Below are 22,173 nucleotides of genomic sequence, written 5' to 3' on the forward strand. Positions count from 1 at the left end.
GACTACGACGACGACTACGACTGACACCCTCGCATCATGGGGGAAAGTTTCGTATTATTAACTCGTGACTGTATCCGCTGAGTAACACACGCGTAGCATACCGTCGTCCTCGTCGCAAACCAGACCAGACACCGCGTAGAACGGCGACGGATGCGAGTAGGTCCTCCGACGGCGACTTTCGCAGACGGAAATTTCGCACCCTCCGCGAGTGGTCGTATTAAACAGATGCCGACCGGTTGTAGATATGTGGGTACATCTGCAGATTCTCTTCGGCGAGCGTGCCGTTGAGTTTTTTTTTCGGGTAACGTAACTGGATAATAACATAAACCCTCGCTTCGGAGAACACGCGGCTGACCTGATCAGCTGACGCTGGTGGAGGTTCAACAATCCTAACTGTATCCAAGGCTGCGAGTAGCCCTCATCGTTGGGAATGTGGTGGTAGGGCTCCTCCTAATAAAACTTGCTGTTTTATCAGAACTTTCTACGGTAAATGATCCATTTGTTGACTGTTCGATCACGTATTAAGTTGTTCATCAATATTAACTTCTTTTCTCGATCAGCCTGGATAGCTGTGTAGTGTCGGTAGCGGTTGTCTCAATTGGCTAAGAATAACACTATGGACCGCCTGTTTTGGTGATAAGAGTCCACTAAACAGGTGACTCAGGTGGTCAATTCTTACTGTGATGCGACTATATACTTACCGTGCCTATGGGAATTAATGGCTACGGGAATCTAATAAAAACCTAACCGTTAACGGAGCCTGTGGAGTACCAGGGCGTCCTCCACAGTATTTTGCACAGTATACTGCGCTAACCGGAGGAATGGTACAGCGGACCTTATGTTTCTCCGAGACAATCATTTACTCTTCTTTAGTCTCAAACTTACGTCTAAATAAGGGCGGAATTATGAAGACGTTGTTGATTAGTATAAACGTTCACTTATATGGTTGCGTTTAACGCAGTGTATTCTGCGTTTCCTCGGTTTTTGCGTTTTCCAATCGATACCGATTTGGTTTTATTGCCACTGTTTTTTGTTTGCTGTGATTGTAAAGAGTTTAATCTTACCTCGTTTGTGCCACATGGGTCAAAATCCACTTTTTCAGCTTAACATATCCTACATCATGCATTGCATAGGGTTCAATCATTAAATAGTAGCTTACGCTACAAGGTGCAGAATGCAGATTTGAACAGCATTCTTAACCCTAAAAGGGATACCTGGGGTCCATTGGACCCAGGCGCCTTTCAGAGCTCGTCTTTGATGGAACACACTCAGCGAGGTGACGAAAGTGAGGCCATGAAGGTATCCCTTTTAGGGTTAAACATGTGTAAGAGGATCAATCGAAAGACTTTCGGATCTGTACTCGATATTCCGGCCGCTCAGTTCAAAAGGTGATATATTACTGACTAAGGGTATTTGTTCGCCGCATCAGCCCACTGTCTAGATGGTGAGCCACTACCTGACGGACAACTGGACAGGCGATCATCGATAGACGAAGATGAGATTGAGAAGAAGATTGTTTTGGTTTGAAGATACTGGAAAACGTGAAAATTGTGAATTTGCAAGCTATTGTAAGAATTATATAGATTACTGTGGGCGAATTGTGTTAGAAATACTATCGGATACTAAAATCTTTGAGCTGATTAAACTCCCACAACAAGTGAGTTTCTGCTGCAGGATTTCCGAAAACCCTCTTCGCCACAGTTTTCTCAAAGATTTTAACCGGAATAGAGATGAGCCTTCAGTCTAACGTGAGACAAACCCGGTCCCGGACAAGAGCTATGGAGCAGGCGAATGCTAACCTCACTCCACCGGGTGATGACGATAGAGCGTCGGAAGATTCGTTCATCCCGTCCATGGTGGACGAGGCTGGAGGTGAGTTACGTGGTTGTGGCCACTGCAACCGGCCGAATAACTCGGAGTTGTACATGGTACAGTGCCAGAAGTGCAGCCTTTGGTATCATTTCTCCTGTGCAAATGTTAGTTCGGCCACGGTACGCACAGTTAATTTCGTCTGTGGCAAATGTTGTACTAGTGAGGGAATTGTACCGCCGTCGGTGCCGAGTGTTATTAGCGGCATTTCAAGTTCGTCGAGCGCTCGTAGGGCTAGAATAGAGCGTGAGCTACAGCTTATGGAGGAAGAAAAGAAGCTGTTGGAGGATTTGAGCCGCGAGAAGATGAATATGGAGCGAGAACTGCGAGAACGAGAATTCCAGGAAAAGTTGGATCGTGAAAAACTGTTCATCGCTCGGAAGCACGCATTGCTGAGTCAGCAGGATGATGACGAGGGGAAAAGTGTACCACTTCGTGGATAAACTGCGTGCCCGGAAGGATACTAGAACGACAGACACTATCGGGCTCACAAGTGGGCAGATTCAGAAAGCAGAAAGGACTTTGTGGATGATGGCGCAATCTGAATCATTTCCGGACGAAGTAGCAATCCTGAAGCGAAATTTAGAACAAAGCAGTGATCAGCAGAAGCAAGTAGGAGCGTCCAGTAGTCTTTTGAAGCAGTCGGCGTTTGCTGATGAACAAGGAGTGCTGCGGGTAGGCAGCAGAGCCGCGGAAGCAGAGGTGCTAGCTTATGATGCCAAGTTTCCCATTATCCTACCTAGAAACCATCAGATTACGGCGCTACTGCTGGATTTCTATCACCGGAAGTATGGTCATGCTAACGACGAGACTATCGTAAACGAAGTGCGCCAGAAATTCTACGTGCCTCGGCTACGAGTTGAAGTGCGCCTAAGCAGGAAGCGTTGCATGTGGTGTCGTGTCTACAAGACAACTCCGATACCACCGAAGATGGGACCCCTTCCAGCAGTACGAATGCAGCCAGGAGTACGCCCATTCACGTTTGTTGGCGTAGACATTTTTGGACCATATTCGGTGAAGATAGGACGAAGTGTAGCGAAGCGATGGGTGTGTCTATTCACCTGTCTTACGGTCAGAGCGATACATCTGGAGGTGGTTGCAAGTCTGTCCACCGATGCATGTAAGAAGGCGTTCAGGAGGTTTATTGCTCGACGAGGCTCCCCACAGGAGATCTATTCTGACAATGGGACGAACTTTGTCGGGGCCAGTCGGGAACTACAAGATGAAATCAAGCGAATCCACACCGAATTGGGCAGTACTTTTACGAATGCCCAAACCCAGTGGCGGTTCAATCCCCCAGCTGCCCCTCACATGGGCGGTTGTTGGGAAAGAATGGTTCGTGCTGTGAAGTCAGCGCTGGGATCCATCCCGGAGGTGAGAAAACTGGATGACGAGTCGTTCACTACTGTGCTGGCGGAGGCGGAAAGCATGGTCAACTCCAGACCATTAACATTCATCCCTCTGGAAACGGCGGATCACGAATCGTTGACTCCCAATCACTTCCTGATGTTGAGTTCAACTGGAGTACGAGAACCGGAAAAGTTTCCAACGGATGCAGGAGCAGCTTTGCGGAATAGTTGGAATATGGTCAAGCATACTCTCGACAACTTTTGGCGCCGATGGGTAATAGAATACTTGCCCACTATAATCCGTCGGACGAAGTGGTTCCGAGACGTAAAACCGATCCAGGTAGGGGACCTGGTGCTCGTGGTCGACGAGAATGTGAGAAACCGCTGGATACGAGGACGAGTGAGCAGAACGATTCCTGGGAAAGATGGAGTATCGCGTCGAGCAGAAGTGCAAACATCAGGAGGAATTCTGAAGCGACCTGCTACGAAGTTGGCTGTGCTGGACGTGGTTAGATCTGGTGACGCCAAACCGGAAGCTGAGGCGACACGGGGGGGAGGATGTTCGCCGCATCAGCCCACTGTCTAGATGGTGAGCCACTACCTGACGGACAACTGGACAGGCGATCATCGATAGACGAAGATGAGATTGAGAAGAAGATTGTTTTGGTTTGAAGATACTGGAAAACGTGAAAATTGTGAATTTGCAAGCTATTGTAAGAATTATATAGATTACTGTGGGCGAATTGTGTTAGAAATACTATCGGATACTAAAATCTTTGAGCTGATTAAACTCCCACAACAAGTGAGTTTCTGCTGCAGGATTTCCGAAAACCCTCTTCGCCACAGTATTCTTTAAAGTATAAAAGAGTAAATCCAGACGAACTTAGGAACTTAAGGGTGGTTCGTAAATACAAATTTCACAATTCAAAGAATTTCAGTTATAACGGAAACCACAGGTTATATCCCGCCCCGGCGATAATCCTTATGTTCATCGGGGTCATCGGAACTCGTGTTGTCGTCCTCGCTGTCCTCCAGCAACGCATTGACGGCCCAAGGCTTCATTCGATCGGCAGCAAAGACAGTTGACGTTTTCTTCTGTTTCAGCTGCACTCCAGGCACATCGACAATTATATAACGGTCATTTCCCAGGGCTCGTTGCACTAGGTACGGCCCTTTGTACTTCGGCTCCAATTTTTTGCTGAAACCGGTAGCTTGAGGATCCTTTTCCACAAGTACAAGTTCGCCTTCAAGGTATTGTCTTGCCGGACGTCATGACTTGTCGAAGTAATGCTTCTGTTTTCGCTGTACGGCGAGCTAGATGGTCGAATAATGTTAGCCTCCAACAGATCGTTTACCGTACTCTCAACCACCTTTTCTCGCGAGTACTCAATTCGATACTGCTTCGTATTTATAGGTTTTTCGGGTCCGATGAGCTCAATCACCATCTCACACCCCTTTGCGGTACCCATTTCACGATAGTTTTTTTGCGAAACATTGTCGATAGCACTTTATCAACTCGAAATTTTTCTCCCGCTCTTCACCAACACTGTTCACGTTAATCTCTCCGGCAACAATCGGTTCATACGCTTGGATGCTGTACACGTTGCCCTGTGTACCACTCTGACCTGGCGAGGGTCCACTCTGCCTCTCATCGTTCTGCGATTCCACGATCTTCTCTATTCTCACGCTACCCTTCCCCTTCACAAAACGAAAATGTCCTCTCGATCGAGATTATCTTTACCGATGATCATCGAGTTCCATTGAACCTTATTGGGCACTATGCACACATCGCTCTCTACTTGAACACCGTCTACTTACTCTACTTTAATCACTTCGGTACTTTTTCCCCGAACTTGAACCTTATTACCACCAAATCCCACAAGTGAGATGTCACACGGGTCAATACTTTTCAATACCTACACCAGCGCAGCTCTCCTTGATCGTAGTTACCGCCGAACCACAATCGTAAAGTGCATCGATTTAGGAATTTCCAATAACTACCGTTTTCACGAAATTACTAGGCTGATGAATTTCTTGCATGGGTCGAGAGAACTGTTTCGGAGCAGATTTATTGCAGTTTTTAGCGATATGGCCTGATTGCATCGGTAGCACTCAAAGTTTGCGTGAGATTTTCCATCATTTTTCACACTGCAATTGGCAGCCTCATGACCTTCACCATTACAACGATAGCACTTGATGTTGGCACTCGGAACTCCTAAGGTCTTCGCTGTCTTCAAGCTGGATGTACGCACGCACCCGTCAGTAGGTTTTAGCTCACGTACTTCTCCTAACCATTTCAGCTGCTTGAGTAAATCCGGCAGGGCACTCGCTTGAGTAGTACCGTATCTGCCCTCCAAGCCCAACACGATATACTTGATGATTGCTTCATCAGGTAATTTGCCTTTCCTGCCAAGAGCTACGTGGCTGTAGAAGTACGTCTCAATGCTCTCTTGCGGCAGCTTTTTTCGATTGATCATGGCTTGATGAATACCGACATCATCAACAGACTTAAGGAAATCTCGAATTAATGCTGTTTTATTGGAGATGAACCAGCCTCGGGCTGAAAATCTCCCTAACAAAGCTAATAATAATAATAATAATAATGCTGTTTTAAGGACAGACTTGTTGGAATCCCAAAATGGCCGCCACAATGGCCGACTTTGACATCTACTCACGATTTCGAAGGCACAAATCTCTTTGTAAACAAAACCAGTGCACCTGAGCTTCTCATTTTAAGCTTATTACAAGTGAGCAAGAACAGAATAATGAAATACACTGTTGTTTGAAGCTTGCTTCTTGAGATTTGTGCGTCTGAAGTTCTGATGCACTATTGAAGCGGGATTTCAAGGCGTTTGTCCTTAAAATCGTCCCACGTATTCACCGTGACTCCACTGAACCAAAGCTTGGCCCCGCCATTTAGGTTCAGAATGCCACATTGCAGCTTCCACTCGTCGTTACCCTGGTATAGTGCCGCTGCCTTTACAATAGAGTCAATCCATTGTTCCGCGGTAGGCGTTGTGGGAATATCTGGATCAAACTGCACAACCAGATCTTTCATCTCGTACATCGAAACGCCGCTGTGTGTTACCCTGGGCAATACCAGTCAAGGCAGCGATTAATTGTTTCATCGCGGCGTCGTCCATCGTTGTCCGCTTCTTATAGCGTGGATCTTTGGACGAAAGAACTTCAAAACTGAGACGACGCGCACCGATTGGAGAACGAAATAGCTCACTTTCAGAATCGGATTCTTCTTTAACACCACTTTCAGCTAACCGTGGCAAATTTAACTGGCCCGATGTGCTGCCCCCAGCTTCCTCCAGGCTAGTAGGCACGCCAACAACGCTTTCTGCCACACCTTTAGAAATTTCTTCTAAATCCTTTTCGGCTTCGCTCATCACACCGAAAGTTTCACCGATTCCAAAACTGGTTTCCGCGCCCGCGATTAGCTTAGACACGCATTCTTAGACGCTAAACCGCGATCCCGTAACAAAATCGATCCTGTCTACAGAATTGTAAGAGGATCTATCGAAAGACTTTCGGATCTGTACTCGATATTGCGGCCGCACAGTTCAAAAGGCGCATATATTTCTGACTAAGGGTATTGTTTAAAGTATAAAAGAGTAAGTCCAGAACAACTCAGGAACTTTAGGGTGGTTCGTGAATACAAATTTCACAATTCAAAGAATTTCAGTTATACCTACATGGCTATGAAGATCAGTGTACAGTTTGATAAAAAAATTTTGTTAAAAACTATGGTAGTGGTAATTTATAAAATTACGAAAACGTTGTACGCAACACAGCCTCGTTGGATAAATGTACGACTCGTGCTGTAAAAAAACTTCATTTTACACCTTGTTGCGTAAACTACTATTTTGCAATTTCTCATCGTAATAGGCTGTTTTACCTCACGCAAATCTGCCAGGAAAAGGCCTACTTTCCCACACCAAATTAGCAGTGCTGTAATGGTTTATTACAGCACTGATTTGCGTTGCGTAATGAACCATTACAGCACTGTTGTCAGTTTTGATTCACTTCTTGATGCTTTCTGGACGCAGTTCTCAAAAAAATTTGACAACTGCACTGTGTAACCTGCTATGATCAGAGTTTCTTAAACATGGCTATGAACATCAGTGTGCAGTTCGATGAAAACAATTCGACAATGATTTTTCATAAGGGCCTAACTGACTCGATCGATTTCTCTTCGTCGACTCTCTCTTTCGCTAATAACTTGATCAAAACAAACAAAATTATTATTCTTTTTGTTTCTATAGCAACATGTAGTCGTCTTCTTCGCATTTCAACCAAAAAATCTTTGGGAAACTCAATACACATTCTGTGAAAACACAAAGAGAGGATCGATGAAGAGAACTCGAAAATGTCAGTAAGGCCCAAATGAAAAATCAGTGTAGAATTCCAGCGCTCAGTGTAGGAGTTCCAGCGCTTACTTTTATGAGCGAGGCAATGGAGTCAATCTCTTTTTATATCCTTCAAATGAAGAACAATAAAGATATTAACAAATCCAAAGCTTGTGCAGTCTCTGCCGTATGGTCCAATAACCACCGGTATATATATATCAGCGAAAGTCCAGACATTTGGTGCTTTGACAAATAGGTAAAAGTAGTACACAAATAAAAATAATGAGATTTACACGTCATGTAAACTTCATTTTAGTCATGTAAACTTAGTGTTATGATGGTTTACATGATATATCATGTAAATTTGTGTTATATATCATGTAAAAACTCAGAGTCATGAGGAATTACATGACATATAATGGAAGTTTACATGATATTTTATTACTTTTACATGATATGTCATGTAAACTTCTGTGATATTCCACGCTCCAAACATGTGCATCATATGTCACAGAATTTTACTCTCTTTTTTCGATCTGTGTACGTTACTACCAGTGGGTAGACATTGCGAACCTTCTACCTCTTTTTAAGACACCACATCTCTTGAATGAGAGATGAACGTACTCTCGAAGGAACGGCTTGTATTGTAGGAACTTGATAATGTTATTATAAAATAATGAGTAGATGATTTGCTTCGGTGTTCCGAGACATATGCTCGATGTAAGCGACAACTAGAAGAAATGGTCGTAGTAGTCGGGATCCACCGAGGAGAAAATTGACTGAGACGTGGTGACATAAAGACGCTGTTTCAGAGCGCAAGTAATTGTAGAATTAGGTATTTTCTGTAAATAATCTGATCGCGGTTTATTGAATCTTACTATGGATTAGAGCTAGACCCTACAACCTGGCGACTAGGATGGGATTTAGGTAAGCTTAAAAAAAAAGTTGGAGCTGGCTGAAAAGAAAAAAAAATTGCCTGGGCTGGGAGAGTCCACTGAAAGAAGTTGCTTAAATGCGTTTTAATAACTGAAAATGTTCAGTAACCCCGGACCGGGAGGGTCCACTTTGAGGAAATGCTTAAATGCGGTTACAGAACTGAAAGAATTCAGTAAATCCCGGACCGGGAGGGTCCACTATGAGAAGTTGCTTAAATGCGGTGTAAAAGTCCCGGGCTGGGAGAGTCCACTGTGGTTTCGCTTAAATGCGGTTTAATTACTGAAGGAATTTAGTAAATCCCGGACCGGGAGGGTCCACTATGTGAGAGACTGCTTAAATGCGATGTCATAATTAATAGAGGCAGTACAACCCGGACCGGGAGGGTACACTAGAGTTGAAAAAATGCATAGTAGCAGCATCTGGGCTGGGAGAGTACACTTACTTGAAGGTTAGAAGAAAACGGACCGGGAGGATCCACTGATTTGCTGCTTGTTGGCAGAGCCTAAACTGGGAGAGTTCACTTAAAATAGTTGTCGTATTGAATTATGTTGAATTTGGTGCATAATTGCAAAAGCATTGGGAGAGTTCAAGAAAAGAAAAAAATATGGAAATGGAAGAAAACGTTTGCTTACGAAAGCGTCTTGTTTTGCATATTGAAGTGGTAAAGTATGTTGCCTAGGATTCCATTGTACTACGTGCCTACTATGATGGAATATAAAACTCAAATTCAAATGTGGTCTAATGCGCTGTAGCTATTTATAAGTGATCTGGAATATGCAGACTGTTATTGGTTGGTAGTGTTCAGTCAATCGTGGGTTGTTGCTCGCAATTCGCGCAAATCAGAAAGACATGAATTTTTATTTTACTTATTATAGCATTTAAGGGTTGTATGCGATCTTCACAAAATATGGATTCCAGAATTTTCTAAGAGCTGAAACAATCATCCATATCAGCCATCTTACATAAAAGTGGTAAGGTAGACAGAGGCTGGACTGATGTATGACAATTTCATTTGAAAAAAACTGATACATAAAAAAGAAATTCGGGGAGCACTACGATTCAAACGAAAGCGGAAATGGAATGAATAAAGAAAACAATAAAAGATTACAAATATAAATACAGATTATTCCAATGAATAGTGCATTGAAACCCGAATAGAAAGGAGTATAGTTTTGACGGTTTCCCCCCTTATCGAACGCGACGATTTGAATCCGTCGCGGATGAAACCGTCGCCAGAGTCGTCGCAGCCAATCAGCAGGCGGGAGTCTGACGTTTCTCCGATCTCACTAACACAAACAGCAGCAGAGGTGATGCTTGATTAGTTGCGATGATTCAGAAATGCCGACTTGATGTTGGCAGCGCGTTTTGTTATGAAATCAACATACAGTATACATCAGAGAAGCAGTTTAGAAACAATGCAAGTTACTTCAAACTAGCTACATGTGCAAATCAGGGTAACCGTATAAAGATGTTTGTGAAATACGGGTAGACTTGTTTGCAAATCGCGGAGAAAATGACCAACCCTACAAAACTGTAGATATATCGTACTGGAAATAAATGACTTATAATCAGAAAGAGAATTTGTTACGAAGCGTTTTACAATAAATACATTATTTTAGACTTATGGAATAAAAAAGCAAAAGGAGGATTGTAGGAACTTGATAATGTTATTATAAAATAATGAGTAGATGATTTGCTTCGGTGTTCCGAGACATATGCTCGATGTAAGCGACAACTAGAAGAAATGGTCGTAGTAGTCGGGATCCACCGAGGAGAAAATTGACTGAGACGTGGTGACATAAAGACGCTGTTTCAGAGCGCAAGTAATTGTAGAATTAGGTATTTTCTGTAAATAATCTGATCGCGGTTTATTGAATCTTACTATGGATTAGAGCTAGACCCTACATGTATGATAGCCGAATTGTTGGAAGCCCATTTGCGAAAAGTTAACCCAGCGGAGTTAGCTCATGACTGAGTTCCCGATATTCTTCGATGCTGTCGGTCCCCATGAGTATGTTACCCATGTAGATTCTACATTGTAAAAGTTTCGATCAAGAGCGAAGTCAGCAACGGGATGACTTTCCAACCCATCTTCAGAAAGTTTCTGTAGACACTTCGTCACAAGATACGGAGCCAAAGATGTTCCGTAGGTATCCGTCGTAAGTTGGAAAGTTTGTAACGGTTGTGTCGTCGAATCTCTCCATCGGATCCTTTGAAGCGATTGGTCAGACTCTTGCCCTGGGAGTCGAGAAAATTTTCCCGACCGGAACGGGAATCGAACCCACCGTCTCCGGATTGGCAATCCATAACCTTAACCACTAGGTAAAATAATGGCACCTCGAAGAAGATGTGAAGCTAACTAAAAAGTGTAAAAATGTCAATGATTCTATACATTTGTCCTACCCACGGCATTGAACGTGGTCGCGCCTCTGATTCTTTCTAACAGTTTTTCTGTGCGTAATGCACTGATCCTTATGCGAACCTATGCTTATGTTGTGAATGAGTAAATGTGAAGATTTATGTCGAGAATTAAGTACCAAAATAAGAAAATATCGATCCAATATCAGCACTATTCCATCCATTATTTTGTTCGTTTTTTTAAATGTTCATTCCCAAATATCGTAGAACATACCAATTTTCTCTTTCCTTAATTCTTCTCAGTTCATCTAGTTAAATTCGTTTCACATTCTTCAAACTCTCATCCAATCGTCAACAAAACAAATTTTCATTCACACTTTTTTTCTCCATTGACTGCTTCCACCAGCAGTTAGGGAAACTGTTGCTTCCCTCCGCTGTTCATTTTTTCACACTTTTCTCCCCATCCTCGATCATCCAAACATCCACGAGCCGATCCGTACCAAAAGACCAAACCACGCTTATTTGTTGAACAAACTCACTTTTCACAGGTTTTTTTTTTCGGGGGAAACTCTCTTCCACTTTAGTGGCCCCATCCCAGGGGAACGAAACGATTCATTGAGCCAGGAAAGGAAAAAACTCAGCTCACCAGCAACACACAAAAAAAATCCCTACAAAACGATGACGACGACTGTAGACATCCATGGCAGTCGGTGTGTCCGCGCGAAGCCGCGAACAGATTGAAGCAAATTAAATTAAAAAAGTGTTTATCACGTTTTTTTTTCTTCTCTCAATTTGTTTTTCAGAAGTCCACGACAGCGACGACGGCCTCGATACCGGTGACCGCGACCGCCAGCGATTATGTAAAACAGGTGGCGGCGGTAGGCCAACCCCAGCCACAGCCTCAGCAGCAGACGTGCAAGTGTGAATTCTGCGAGTACCTTCAGGCAAATCGGATCAGTTTGAATGGTTCCGCGGGGGGAAGTTCCGGCGGGGGTGCGGCTGGGGGTGACCACGTGTTCCAGTGCGAATTCTGCGGGGAAGGATTCGCCAGCCAGGGTAGCTTTAATCGGCACCGTTGCGGCAGCACGGACATTCAGGTGTACCGATGTGAGCAGTGCCGGCGGGAGTACGGGACATCCAGGACGGAGTCCAGCATCAATGGGTTGCTGGAAGCGAGAGGTAAATGTGATATCTGCAATCGAAACTATGTGCAATCAACGACGGCATCGACGAGTGGATCGGTGACGGGGGGAGAGGGAGTGGGGACGGGTAGTGCGGTTTATGGGCAGGTCGGACGCCCTGCCCTGGCGGAAGCTAGCAGCTATGGTGGTAGCAGTAGTGGCAGTAGTAAGACCTCCGTCGTAGATAGTCCAATGGAACATGACCTCAGCAGTATTGAACCATTCGGGTCGGATAGTGAATGTATTAGTGAATTATTAACGGAGGAGTCACCTCCTATGCTGGAGTCCCAGCAAGGAACGTTACCTGGGAAGACCTACTTTGTCCTGGGAAACGTGGAACTTCAACAGATGGCAACAGCTGCAACAACGGGAGGATCATACCTGCAGAACGCCAAAGTCAGTAGTGAATCGAATGTAACAAGCCTTCATCAGTACGAGCAATACGAAGACGAAGACTACTCATCGATGTCAGAAGATGAAGCTATTGTTCCAATAGTAAATATGCCCTAGCGCCGACTGAACCCCCCATACTAACAAGTACCTTTCAATTACAGGAACCCTATGCCAAATCGCCCAATCAGGAGCAAGCCAAAACCGAGTTGCCAATACAGGAGACGATCGTCGATACCAGCACCAATGTGGGACTTCCATCGTTCTCGTCCATCGTGTCGTCTTCATCTTCGATCGGCTTCACATCGCTCATATCGCGGGAGGAAGAAGGTCGCTGCGATTCGTCCAGTAAGGGCCCAGAACCGGCAACGCAACCGGATCGGCCCTTCAAGTGCCACATCTGCGATCGGTCCTATCGGAATCACAAGAACCTGAAGGCCCACATCAAGGGATCGCACGAGGGTGTCCGGGCGAACAAGTGCGAGATTTGCGGGAAGAACTTCTCCGGCAGTAGCTACCTGGTGATTCATCGGAGAAGGCACACAGGGGAGCGACCCTTTAAGTGTACGACCTGCGGGAAGGCGTTTGTGGACAGTAGGGCTTTGTCCGTACATGCTCGGTTGCATACGCCGGGCAGTCGACTGAAATGTAAGTATAAACAATGCTATGGTTCAGTAAGCAAACTTGATTAGAAGAATACATTTGAGAGTTGTAACGAAACCTACTAGGTTCGTTAGGTGTAAATGATGACTGTTCTTGATTCATTCAACGCATTAGGTACAAATTACACGATGATTTTGAGGAAACAGGGATTTTGTAGAAACAAAGTTGTTGAACCACATACCCAGCAGATGAACGGAAACAATAATCGTATTCTTTACTTCGAAGATCAGAATTTAACAACGTATTTTTTTTCATCAAGTAATTAATAACAATATCTACCTACTGGTCTTCAGTAAGCCTAACATTTTGGATCGCTGATCCGAAGACGGTGGGTTTGATTCGATAAGTAGAGAACATTTTCCCGATTTCTTGAACAAAATGTATCATTGTGTTTACATAAACAGTATCAGGAAAATATGATAGGCATAAAAGCCATTTCATTAATAGCAGTAAATGAGCTTAAAGAATACTATGTTGAAGGTAGATAGGCCAAGTTCCAATGGAAACGCAGAGCCAGAACGAAGAAGGTAAAGGAAAAAGACCTACCTAGGAACAAATAATGTTTTCTCCAACTATAAAGTTCGTGTGACTGCTGGCAAGTAAAATTCAAATTCTGTCATCAAACAGAAAACTTTAGAAATTCAGTCTAGGGTAATTCGCTAATTGTTGAACACCACCCAAATGTTAAACAGTTTTTGAAAATTTTATTATAAATCTAACTTAGGTAATTTTTGCTCAACGTTCTTTATCTTTATCTTTATCTTTATTACTCATCAACAGACTATGCAAAGTCCCAATGATGTCTAACTTAAATTATAACAAAAACAGTACAATTTAAAACTACCAACCTTATCACAAACAATTAAAATCAAATCGACACGTATCTTACAGATCAAGTATTATTTGAAAAAAAAGTTCTAAAATTGCGACGAAGCGCCTCCCTAGGTAGATGGTAGTCAACGTTAACGTATGATGTAGATGCGTATTCATGTGTGTCACGATATTGATCCAATCAAGTTACAAAATTATACATATTTTACGTCAAAAATATTGATTGCAAATTTTGTACCGCTGATGACACGAAAACTGCACAATTCTTAAGATTAATTTTAAGAAATTGCTCTTACGAAATAAGCTTTGCTGGCAAATCGACCACAAATATCAAAGTCACACCATAGTTACAAGAACTGGAAGAATGTCCTTAACAGTTTACCATTGTTTAAAATCACATTTTCATTGTAATTTCATTTGTAAAAAATATTTTTCTTGTCACACTATCATTATGATTCTAGGATCCAATTGTTGAACACTGACATAACCTACGATGTTAGCATGACTACCAGATTTTTTTTACCACTTTACCTAATCGTGCATGTCATGAGGTTTCATGGGCGTTCGAAGGATGTCCCAGGAGTGTTGCAGAGGGCTTCATGATGGTTCCAGGGGTTTTCAATGGGTTTCAAGGGCGTTCCAGAGGTGTTCCACAGGGATTCAGAGTGTTAAGGTGGTCCCAGGAGCATTTCTGGGCGTTGCAGAGGAATTTACGAGCGATTCACGAGTTTGAAAGGGATATCAGTGTCGTTGCAGGGATGTTCTAGGGGGTTGAGTGAGTCCCATGGGTATCCAGGAGTGTTTCAGGGGCTTTCAAAGGCGTTCTTTTCTTCATTCGTTTTCGAATCTTTTCAGACATTTTTTACATCTAGTCATGTTTAAAACGATTTCAGTTCACTAGAGCTCTTTTCAAATGAGAAGCAATTCCCTGTCATTTGAATAAAATGCCACTCAAATGCTTACTGGCCACAAAACACGAAAAATCCGGGAAAATTCCGCCAGAGTGAAAAATTATAGGATGTCGGGTCAAAGTCGGGTCAAATTTTATCAAATGTTGGACCACTGTTGGACCTACATGGGTTAACTGTAGGGTCTATGTTGGGTTTGGTAGCCAAAATAAAAACAGGTCAATGATAGGTTGATGTCGGGTTATACGTCATCAACTACGAACAAAGCTTGAACCGTTCAACAATTAGCGAGAATCGTCCAACATTAGGATGAGCTAGCTTAAGGAAGCGTTCAACATTTGGGTAAAAGACTTCCCATACAAATGTTCTATTTTCTCTTAGAAAATGGAATTTAAGGGAATTTAAATTCAATGGGAAGTATACTGAATGAATGGATGTAGACGTTCACTAGATATTGTTCAACTAAAGTGGAAATATGCACGGATACATAAACGAAAACAAAAATGCCAGTACTAACCGTTCAACAATTGGCGAATTACCCTAAGTCGAGTCTCAGGAATTCTAAAGTGTTATTTTGGGGGATGGTACAGTGAAGATTTGAAGATGAAGTGAGTGATGAATTATTAAGTCAAATGGACTTCCAGAGGGCATTGGAACACCATAAAACTAATATGAAATAGTATTGATTTATTGATCCCCTTCAAGACTAACTGGGTATGAAACTAAAGGAGATTCAAAGATGTTTCAACAGAGTATCAGCTCAAATTGCATTCATGGTATCATCATTGTTTGAAATCAATTTTAAAAACAAATTTTGGTCTTGAAAACCATCAACTTGAAACACAGAGAAATAGGCGTAATTCTTGGAACAAATAAAAAAAAAGTAATCGCCCAATACAAATCATGCTGCGCTTGACCGAACAACCACTACTCGACCAACTACCAAATATTTGAATCCACCGTTTAAAATGTGAACGATGCAGTGCGAGTAGAGTCTGTTTCTCTGTGCTTAAACTGTTACAAGGGCAGGGAGTGTGAAGGTCCCATTAGACGAGACATATATTTGACCAAATAAGTCCAACAAATGACCAACACAAAGTGAATCATAGCAACCTTGGATAAATGTCGGACTTCAATGGCAAATATTTAGCATAATGGCAAACAGTCGAATGGCACCTTAAGGAGGAGCTTTGGGTATAATAAGGGCACATAAGGGGCTTTACTTATCCCATAAATAATGAAAAAGCGTTAGGATTCAGGATATTTGAAGGGCAACGCTTATGCGGCTACAAGGGTGTCCGGCCATTTGACCGAATGCCGTTTGGCCAAATATTGCACAGTGGGCAGAAACGGACCCGTAATCGAACTTTTTTAGAAGTCGCTGGTTTTGAAACTCGAACTAATGCATTTCCCATAGAAAATGGGCCAATAAATCGAACGGTGATGGTTTCATCTTGTGCAGACCTCGGGAAGAGGTTCATTTTGTCCCATTTTACCCTAAATCAACCGTTTTCAATGGATATACTTACTTTCATAACTCTTCACTCTGCACATTTTTTTTTGCATATAAATTGACGAATATGGTAATAGAGCAATGAAGAGTTCATGCAGCGCTGAGCCTAAAAAGTGCCCCATTTTGCCCTATTTCACCCTAAATTTATAGTTTTAATGAATGTATGCCTGTAATTTCAATTGATTCAGATTTTTTTGTACATGAATGAACATATTTCATGCTTTTATATGTATCTACAAAATTGAATGACGATGATATCATGCTATGCTTAGTCTAAGAAGTGGCATATTTTACCCCATTTCCCTTTATATTAGTAGTATTGGTGAATATAACGTCCATAGCTTCAAACGCTGCAATAATGTAAGCTTATGATTGGACAAGTAAATTGTTATCAGCTCTACAGCACTGAATGATGATGGGGCCATGCTGTGACATGTCTAAGTAATGATCCATTTTACCCCATATCATCCTATATAAGTTATAACAGTTATTACATATATAACAGTTCTCCATAAATTAGTTTTGTAGATTTATTTTACAAAGTAATCGACCAATTTAATGTTATCTGAATTGGATGGCAGTGATGAGATGGGGTGCTGAGTTCAAGAAATGGTCAATTTTACCCTATGTTTCCTTATATTTATCATTTTAATAAAAGTAACCCCCTGAATCCCATGCTGATGATTTTTTTGTACAGTAAAAGTAAAAACTTGATGTTTTATCTTTACACAATAGGAAGGCAGTGATGGTATGAGTTTATGAAGTGGCCCATTTTAACCTATTCCACCCTATATTTATAATTTTAGTGAAAATATCGCTCTAAATCTGATACTGATATTTTTGTATAGTAATGTTCAATTTTGACGTTACCAACTTTATAGAATGAGAAGGTGGTGATGATATGCGGTGCTTCCATAGGGATACCAGAAGAATCCTGACAGAGATACAAGTAAAATCCTGACAGGAATTCCAGAGAAATCCTGACAGGAATTTCGGGGAAAACCTAATAGGAATTCCAGGGAAAATCCTGCCAGAAACAGCTGGAGTATATTGACAGGTATTGCAGGGGAAGCTTGGCAGAGATGACAGGAAAATGCTTACAGAAATTCTGCACAAATCATGACAGGAATTTCAGAGGTATTGCGGAGAAATTCTGTAAAAAAACTCCGCAGAAATCCAAACTGAAACTCCGAAAAAAAAAACCTAACAAGAATTCCAGAGGAATCCTAATAGGAATTCCGAAGGAATTCTAATAAGAGTTCCGGAGGATCACCGGATTTCCGGAGATATCCCAACAGGATATCCGGTGTAATCTTGAGAGTTATTCCGGTGAAATCCTAACAGGAATTCTGAAGCAGACCTAACAAGAATCCTGACAGGGACTACAGAAAAAATCCTGACAGGGGTTCGAGGGGAATCAGGACAGGGATTCCAGCGCAAATCTGGCAGGAATTCCATGGGAATCTAGGCAATAATTTCTGCAGAACCATGGCAGAAACTCTAGCGGTATTCTGGTAGAAATTCTAGTAGAAACCTGGCAGCAATTTCAGATGATTTCTGGCAGGGATTCAAGGAAAATCTTGAAGGAATTTCAGGGTAATCCTAATACGGATTTCAGAGGGTTCCTTGCAGGTGTTTCAGTGAGAATCCAGATAAAAAATTCTGTCAAACCCTGACAAAGATTCCATCTTGAATTCTGGCAAGGATTTCAGTGGAAATCATGATCAGTGGAAATCCTGACAAGAATTGCTGTGGGAATCCGCTCAGCATTTTTCTGTCATCCTTGTCGGAACTCCCACGAAATCCTTGTCGGGGCTCCCACGGAATCCCAGCCGGAACGCCCCCGCAATCTCTGCCGGGACTCCTCCGGAATTCCTATCGAGACTCCTCTGAAATCCCTGTCGAGACTCCCTTTCTGTCAGAATTCCTCAGGAATCCCTGTTAGGATTACGCTCTAGATTTACTGCCTGGATTTTGGTGGAATTCCTGCCTGGATTCCGCTAGAATTCACGTCAGGATTCCCATTGAAATTCAGGATTCTGCTGGAATTATTGCCAAGATTCCCGTGGCATTCCTGCCAGAGATTTCTCCGGAATAACACTCCGGATTACACCGGATTTCCTGTTGAGAACTCTTATTAGAATTCCTCCGGAGTTCCTATTAGGATTCCTCTGGAATTCTTGTTAGGATCCCTCCGGAATACAAATACGATACAAATGCACAACTGGAAGTATTCTCAAAGATTAAAATCCAAGTAATTTTCAGAAGATTTGAAAGGGGAATGGTAGAATAGGTTCCCAAAGAAATTTCCGAAGAACTTGAAGAACATGAAATAATGCCGTTTGAAAACCCAAAGGAGTTACCGAAGGTGTCCCTAAAAATATGGAATTGAATCTCACAGAGTCACAGATATTTCTAAAGGGGCATTCAAACAACCCTTCAAAAAATAGCATATTTTTTAGATCAAGAGATCAAAAAGGGACATTTTTTGTTTGATATAAGAGGCAAAAGTACTAAAAATAATATCTCATATTTACTCCTGGAACATCATCATCGTATGACCTACATCTCTTAGTAAGACCTAGCTAAGTGATCGTGTTTCTCCCCGTGAACCCGCAAAATCTATCGAAGAGGAGACCCATGCGTGGACAGAGCGGTCTACAATAGTCTCGGAGTGGTGGAGAGAGGAATGGTTTAGAGGAGAGGTTGAAAGGTGTTTCAGAAGAGTGCAGTGCAGTTCCATAGGGGTTTAAAGACAGAAAGTCGAGATTAGTTCTCGACAATTTGTCCCTTACCAAATTGCACTTCAACCGATTGTCGTTTCAATTATCTGTCTTTTGACTTTCTATAATAACCAATCTGTTTCAGATTGGTTCAAAGTTTCAGAGGGGTTTCAGAGGGGTTTCAAAAGGATCTCAGAGAAGTTTAAATAGCGACGGGGCAGAAAATAAAATAGGACCACATGGTTGCAAGAGGGGTTTTAGGAGGAGATGCAAAGGGGTCAAAACAGATAAAAGAGTTTTCAAGAAAGTTCAAGGGTTGGGTTTACAGGAATTCAGGGACACCAAAACATCTCCTTGAGAGAAGGAGCAAGAGAAATTTCAGGGGGTTGAACACAGAGGGTCGAGTTTCAGGGAAGTTTCATGGAGTTTTTAAGGAAGCTCAGGTGGCAACAAATCAGGGGTGGCAAAGAGAAGGTAAGAGGATTTTATGGGGATTGCAAAGGCCTTTTCTGAGCGATTTTGTACATTTTTGCGCGATTATCTACGGCGAAATGCGCTGGTTTTAATATACACGAATATCTCTCATCGTCACCCTTTTCCATTCCTTCTTCCCAGGCATGAAATGTGAAAAGACTTTCTCCAGCGCTTCCGCGCTAACCGTGCACAACCGACTGCACACGGGAGTCCATCCGTACAAGTGTGAAGTTTGTAAGTATCATATCGATATACATATGACAAAAATAACATCTCCCAAATCACTCTAATTGATTCCACAACAGGTGAGAAAACCTTTCCCCAGTACAACAACCTGAAACACCACATGAAGAAGCACGAAAACCCACCGCCGGATCCACTGCACCCATCGTTGGACTCCAATTCGAACTGCAGCAGCAGTGTCGCTGGCGGAGGAGCCGGTAGTGAGGTCAATAGTCCGGCTGGAGCCTCGGTGGGATCCCCCAGTGCCCTGGAGTACAAATGCAACGTGTGCGGTAAGCCGTTCGGGACGTCGGAGGAACTGCAGACGCACCTCAACCAGCACTGCAAGGATCGACCAAATCAGTGCGAGTTCTGCTCGAAGGTCTTTCCACGGTCGTCGCATCTGATCATCCACCGGAGGAGGCATACCGGTATGAGATGGGGTATTGAGGGGTTTTGTGGAAATGTTGAACTTTAATTTTATTATTTCAGGTGAACGCCCATTTAAATGCAAATACTGCGAGAAGGCGTTTGTGGATTCGAGAGCCCTTTCCGTCCATACGAGGCTTCATACCGGTGAAAGGGTAAGTGTCATTAGTCCTTTACCTTACAAACTATGGTATTGTAAATGAGGTATTCTTTATTCAGTGATTTTTTTACACCTCGCAGAATCAGATCTGTGTCTAAATTCTGATCTGACGAAAAAAAATCTCGAATTCTTGAAACACCAACATCAACATCAATAAGGTCTTCAAAACTCCTTAATAAAAAATGACAAACTATCGGTATGGGTTGGTCAAACAATATTGTGCAGACCATTGACGTTCGTGCCACTAAAGTCAGAAGCTCAAGTTGCTCTTACTCTAAACTATTTTCTTTTATTAAGCTCGCAGGAAGCTGCTCAACCTGTGATGGCCATCGCAGAACGTCCAGAATTTCTTTGGACCAACGGATCACTAAAGTAACTGAAATGGTCGCTATGGAATAAACAGATAGCGCCACCGTAGCCTTTTATGTATGATATAACTCGACTGCTGTCACAATGCAAACATACATTTATTTGTTCAACATCACATTTAAGACAAGATGTAATCAACAGTAGTACGCCACAATACTCGGTTTGTGGCTGCCGCTCTCCATCCTCGGTCGCTCCCAATGCTCGCCAGATCAGGCCCCACCTGTTCCGCACATAGTGCTCTCTGCCCTCCACGCCTTCTTGTGCCAGCTGGATCAGTTGCAAACACCAGCTTTGCAGGGTTGTTGTCCGGCATTCTTGCAACATGCCCTGCCCACCGTATCCTTCCAGCTTTGGCCATCTTCTAGAAGCTGGGTTCGCCGTAAAGTGCAGCGAGCTCGTGGTTCATCCTTCTCCGCCACACACCGTTCTCCTGCACACCGCCGAAGATCGTTCTTAGCACGCATCGCTCGAAAACTCCGAGTGCTTGTAGGTCCTCCTCGAGCATGGTCCATGTCTCGTGCCCGTAGAGGATTACCGGTCTTATTAGCGTTTTGTACATGGTGCATTTGGTGCGTGGGTGAATCTTTTTCGACAGCAGTTTCTTCTGGAGCCCGTAGTAGGCCCGACTTCCGCTGATGATGCGACACCGAATTTAACGGCACGCGTCGTTGTCAGCCGTCAGTAAGGATCCGAGGTAGACGAATTCCTCCACCACCTCGAAAGTATCCCCGTCTATCGTAACATTACTACCCAGACGGATCCGGTCGTGTTCGGTTTCGCCTACCAGCATGTACTTTGTTTTTGAGGCATTCACCACCAGTTCGACCTTTGCTGCTTCGAATTTCAGGCGGGTGTACAGCTCTGAGATTCGAATGAACTGGATAGTTCACCCGAAACCCTTACGCAGTTTTGCAAACCGTCCATCGTTGCTTTAATAAGTCTAGTCAGCTTCCCAGGAAAGCCGTTTTCGTCCATGATTCTCCATAGCTCTGCGCGGTCGATACTGTCGTATGCCGCTTTGAAGTCGATGAACAGGTGGTGCGTTGGGACCTGGTATTCACGGCATTTCTGGAGGATTTGCCGTACGGTAAAGATCTGATCCGTTGTCGACCGGCCGTCGATGGAACCGGCTTGATAACTTCCCACGAACTCATTTGTTTTAGGTGACAGACGACGGAAGATGATCTGGGATAGCACTTTGTAGGCAGCATTCAAAATAGTGATCGCCCTGAAGTTCTCACATTCCAAATGGTCGCCTTTCTTGTTAATGGAGCAGATTACCCCTTCATTCCACTCCTCCGGTAGCTGTTCGGTTTCCCAGATCTTGACTACTAAATGGTGCAGACAGGTGGCCAACTTTTCCGGACCCATCTTGATGAGTTCTGCTGCGATACCGTCCTTACCAGCCGTTTTGTTGTTTTTGAGCTGGTGGAATGCATCCTT

At 43.2% G+C, this 22,173-nt stretch overlaps 1 protein-coding gene across 1 annotated transcript; it reads left to right on the forward strand.

The window, feature by feature from the left end:
• Nucleotides 1-10,197: 10,197 nt before the first annotated feature.
• Nucleotides 10,198-20,339, forward strand: LOC109398348 (zinc finger protein 91). Its single transcript, XM_062853370.1, has 5 exons — nucleotides 10,198-10,233; nucleotides 11,452-12,543; nucleotides 12,603-13,086; nucleotides 19,692-19,784; nucleotides 19,856-20,339. The coding sequence occupies exons 1-5, from the start codon at nucleotides 10,198-10,200 to the stop codon at nucleotides 20,248-20,250; spliced, it is 2,100 nt and encodes a 699-aa protein (XP_062709354.1). The 3' UTR covers nucleotides 20,251-20,339.
• Nucleotides 20,340-22,173: the final 1,834 nt, after the last annotated feature.

This window comes from Aedes albopictus, chromosome 2 (assembly GCF_035046485.1).
Source record: "Aedes albopictus strain Foshan chromosome 2, AalbF5, whole genome shotgun sequence".
In the NCBI taxonomy this organism is placed as follows: domain Eukaryota; kingdom Metazoa; phylum Arthropoda; class Insecta; order Diptera; family Culicidae; genus Aedes; species Aedes albopictus.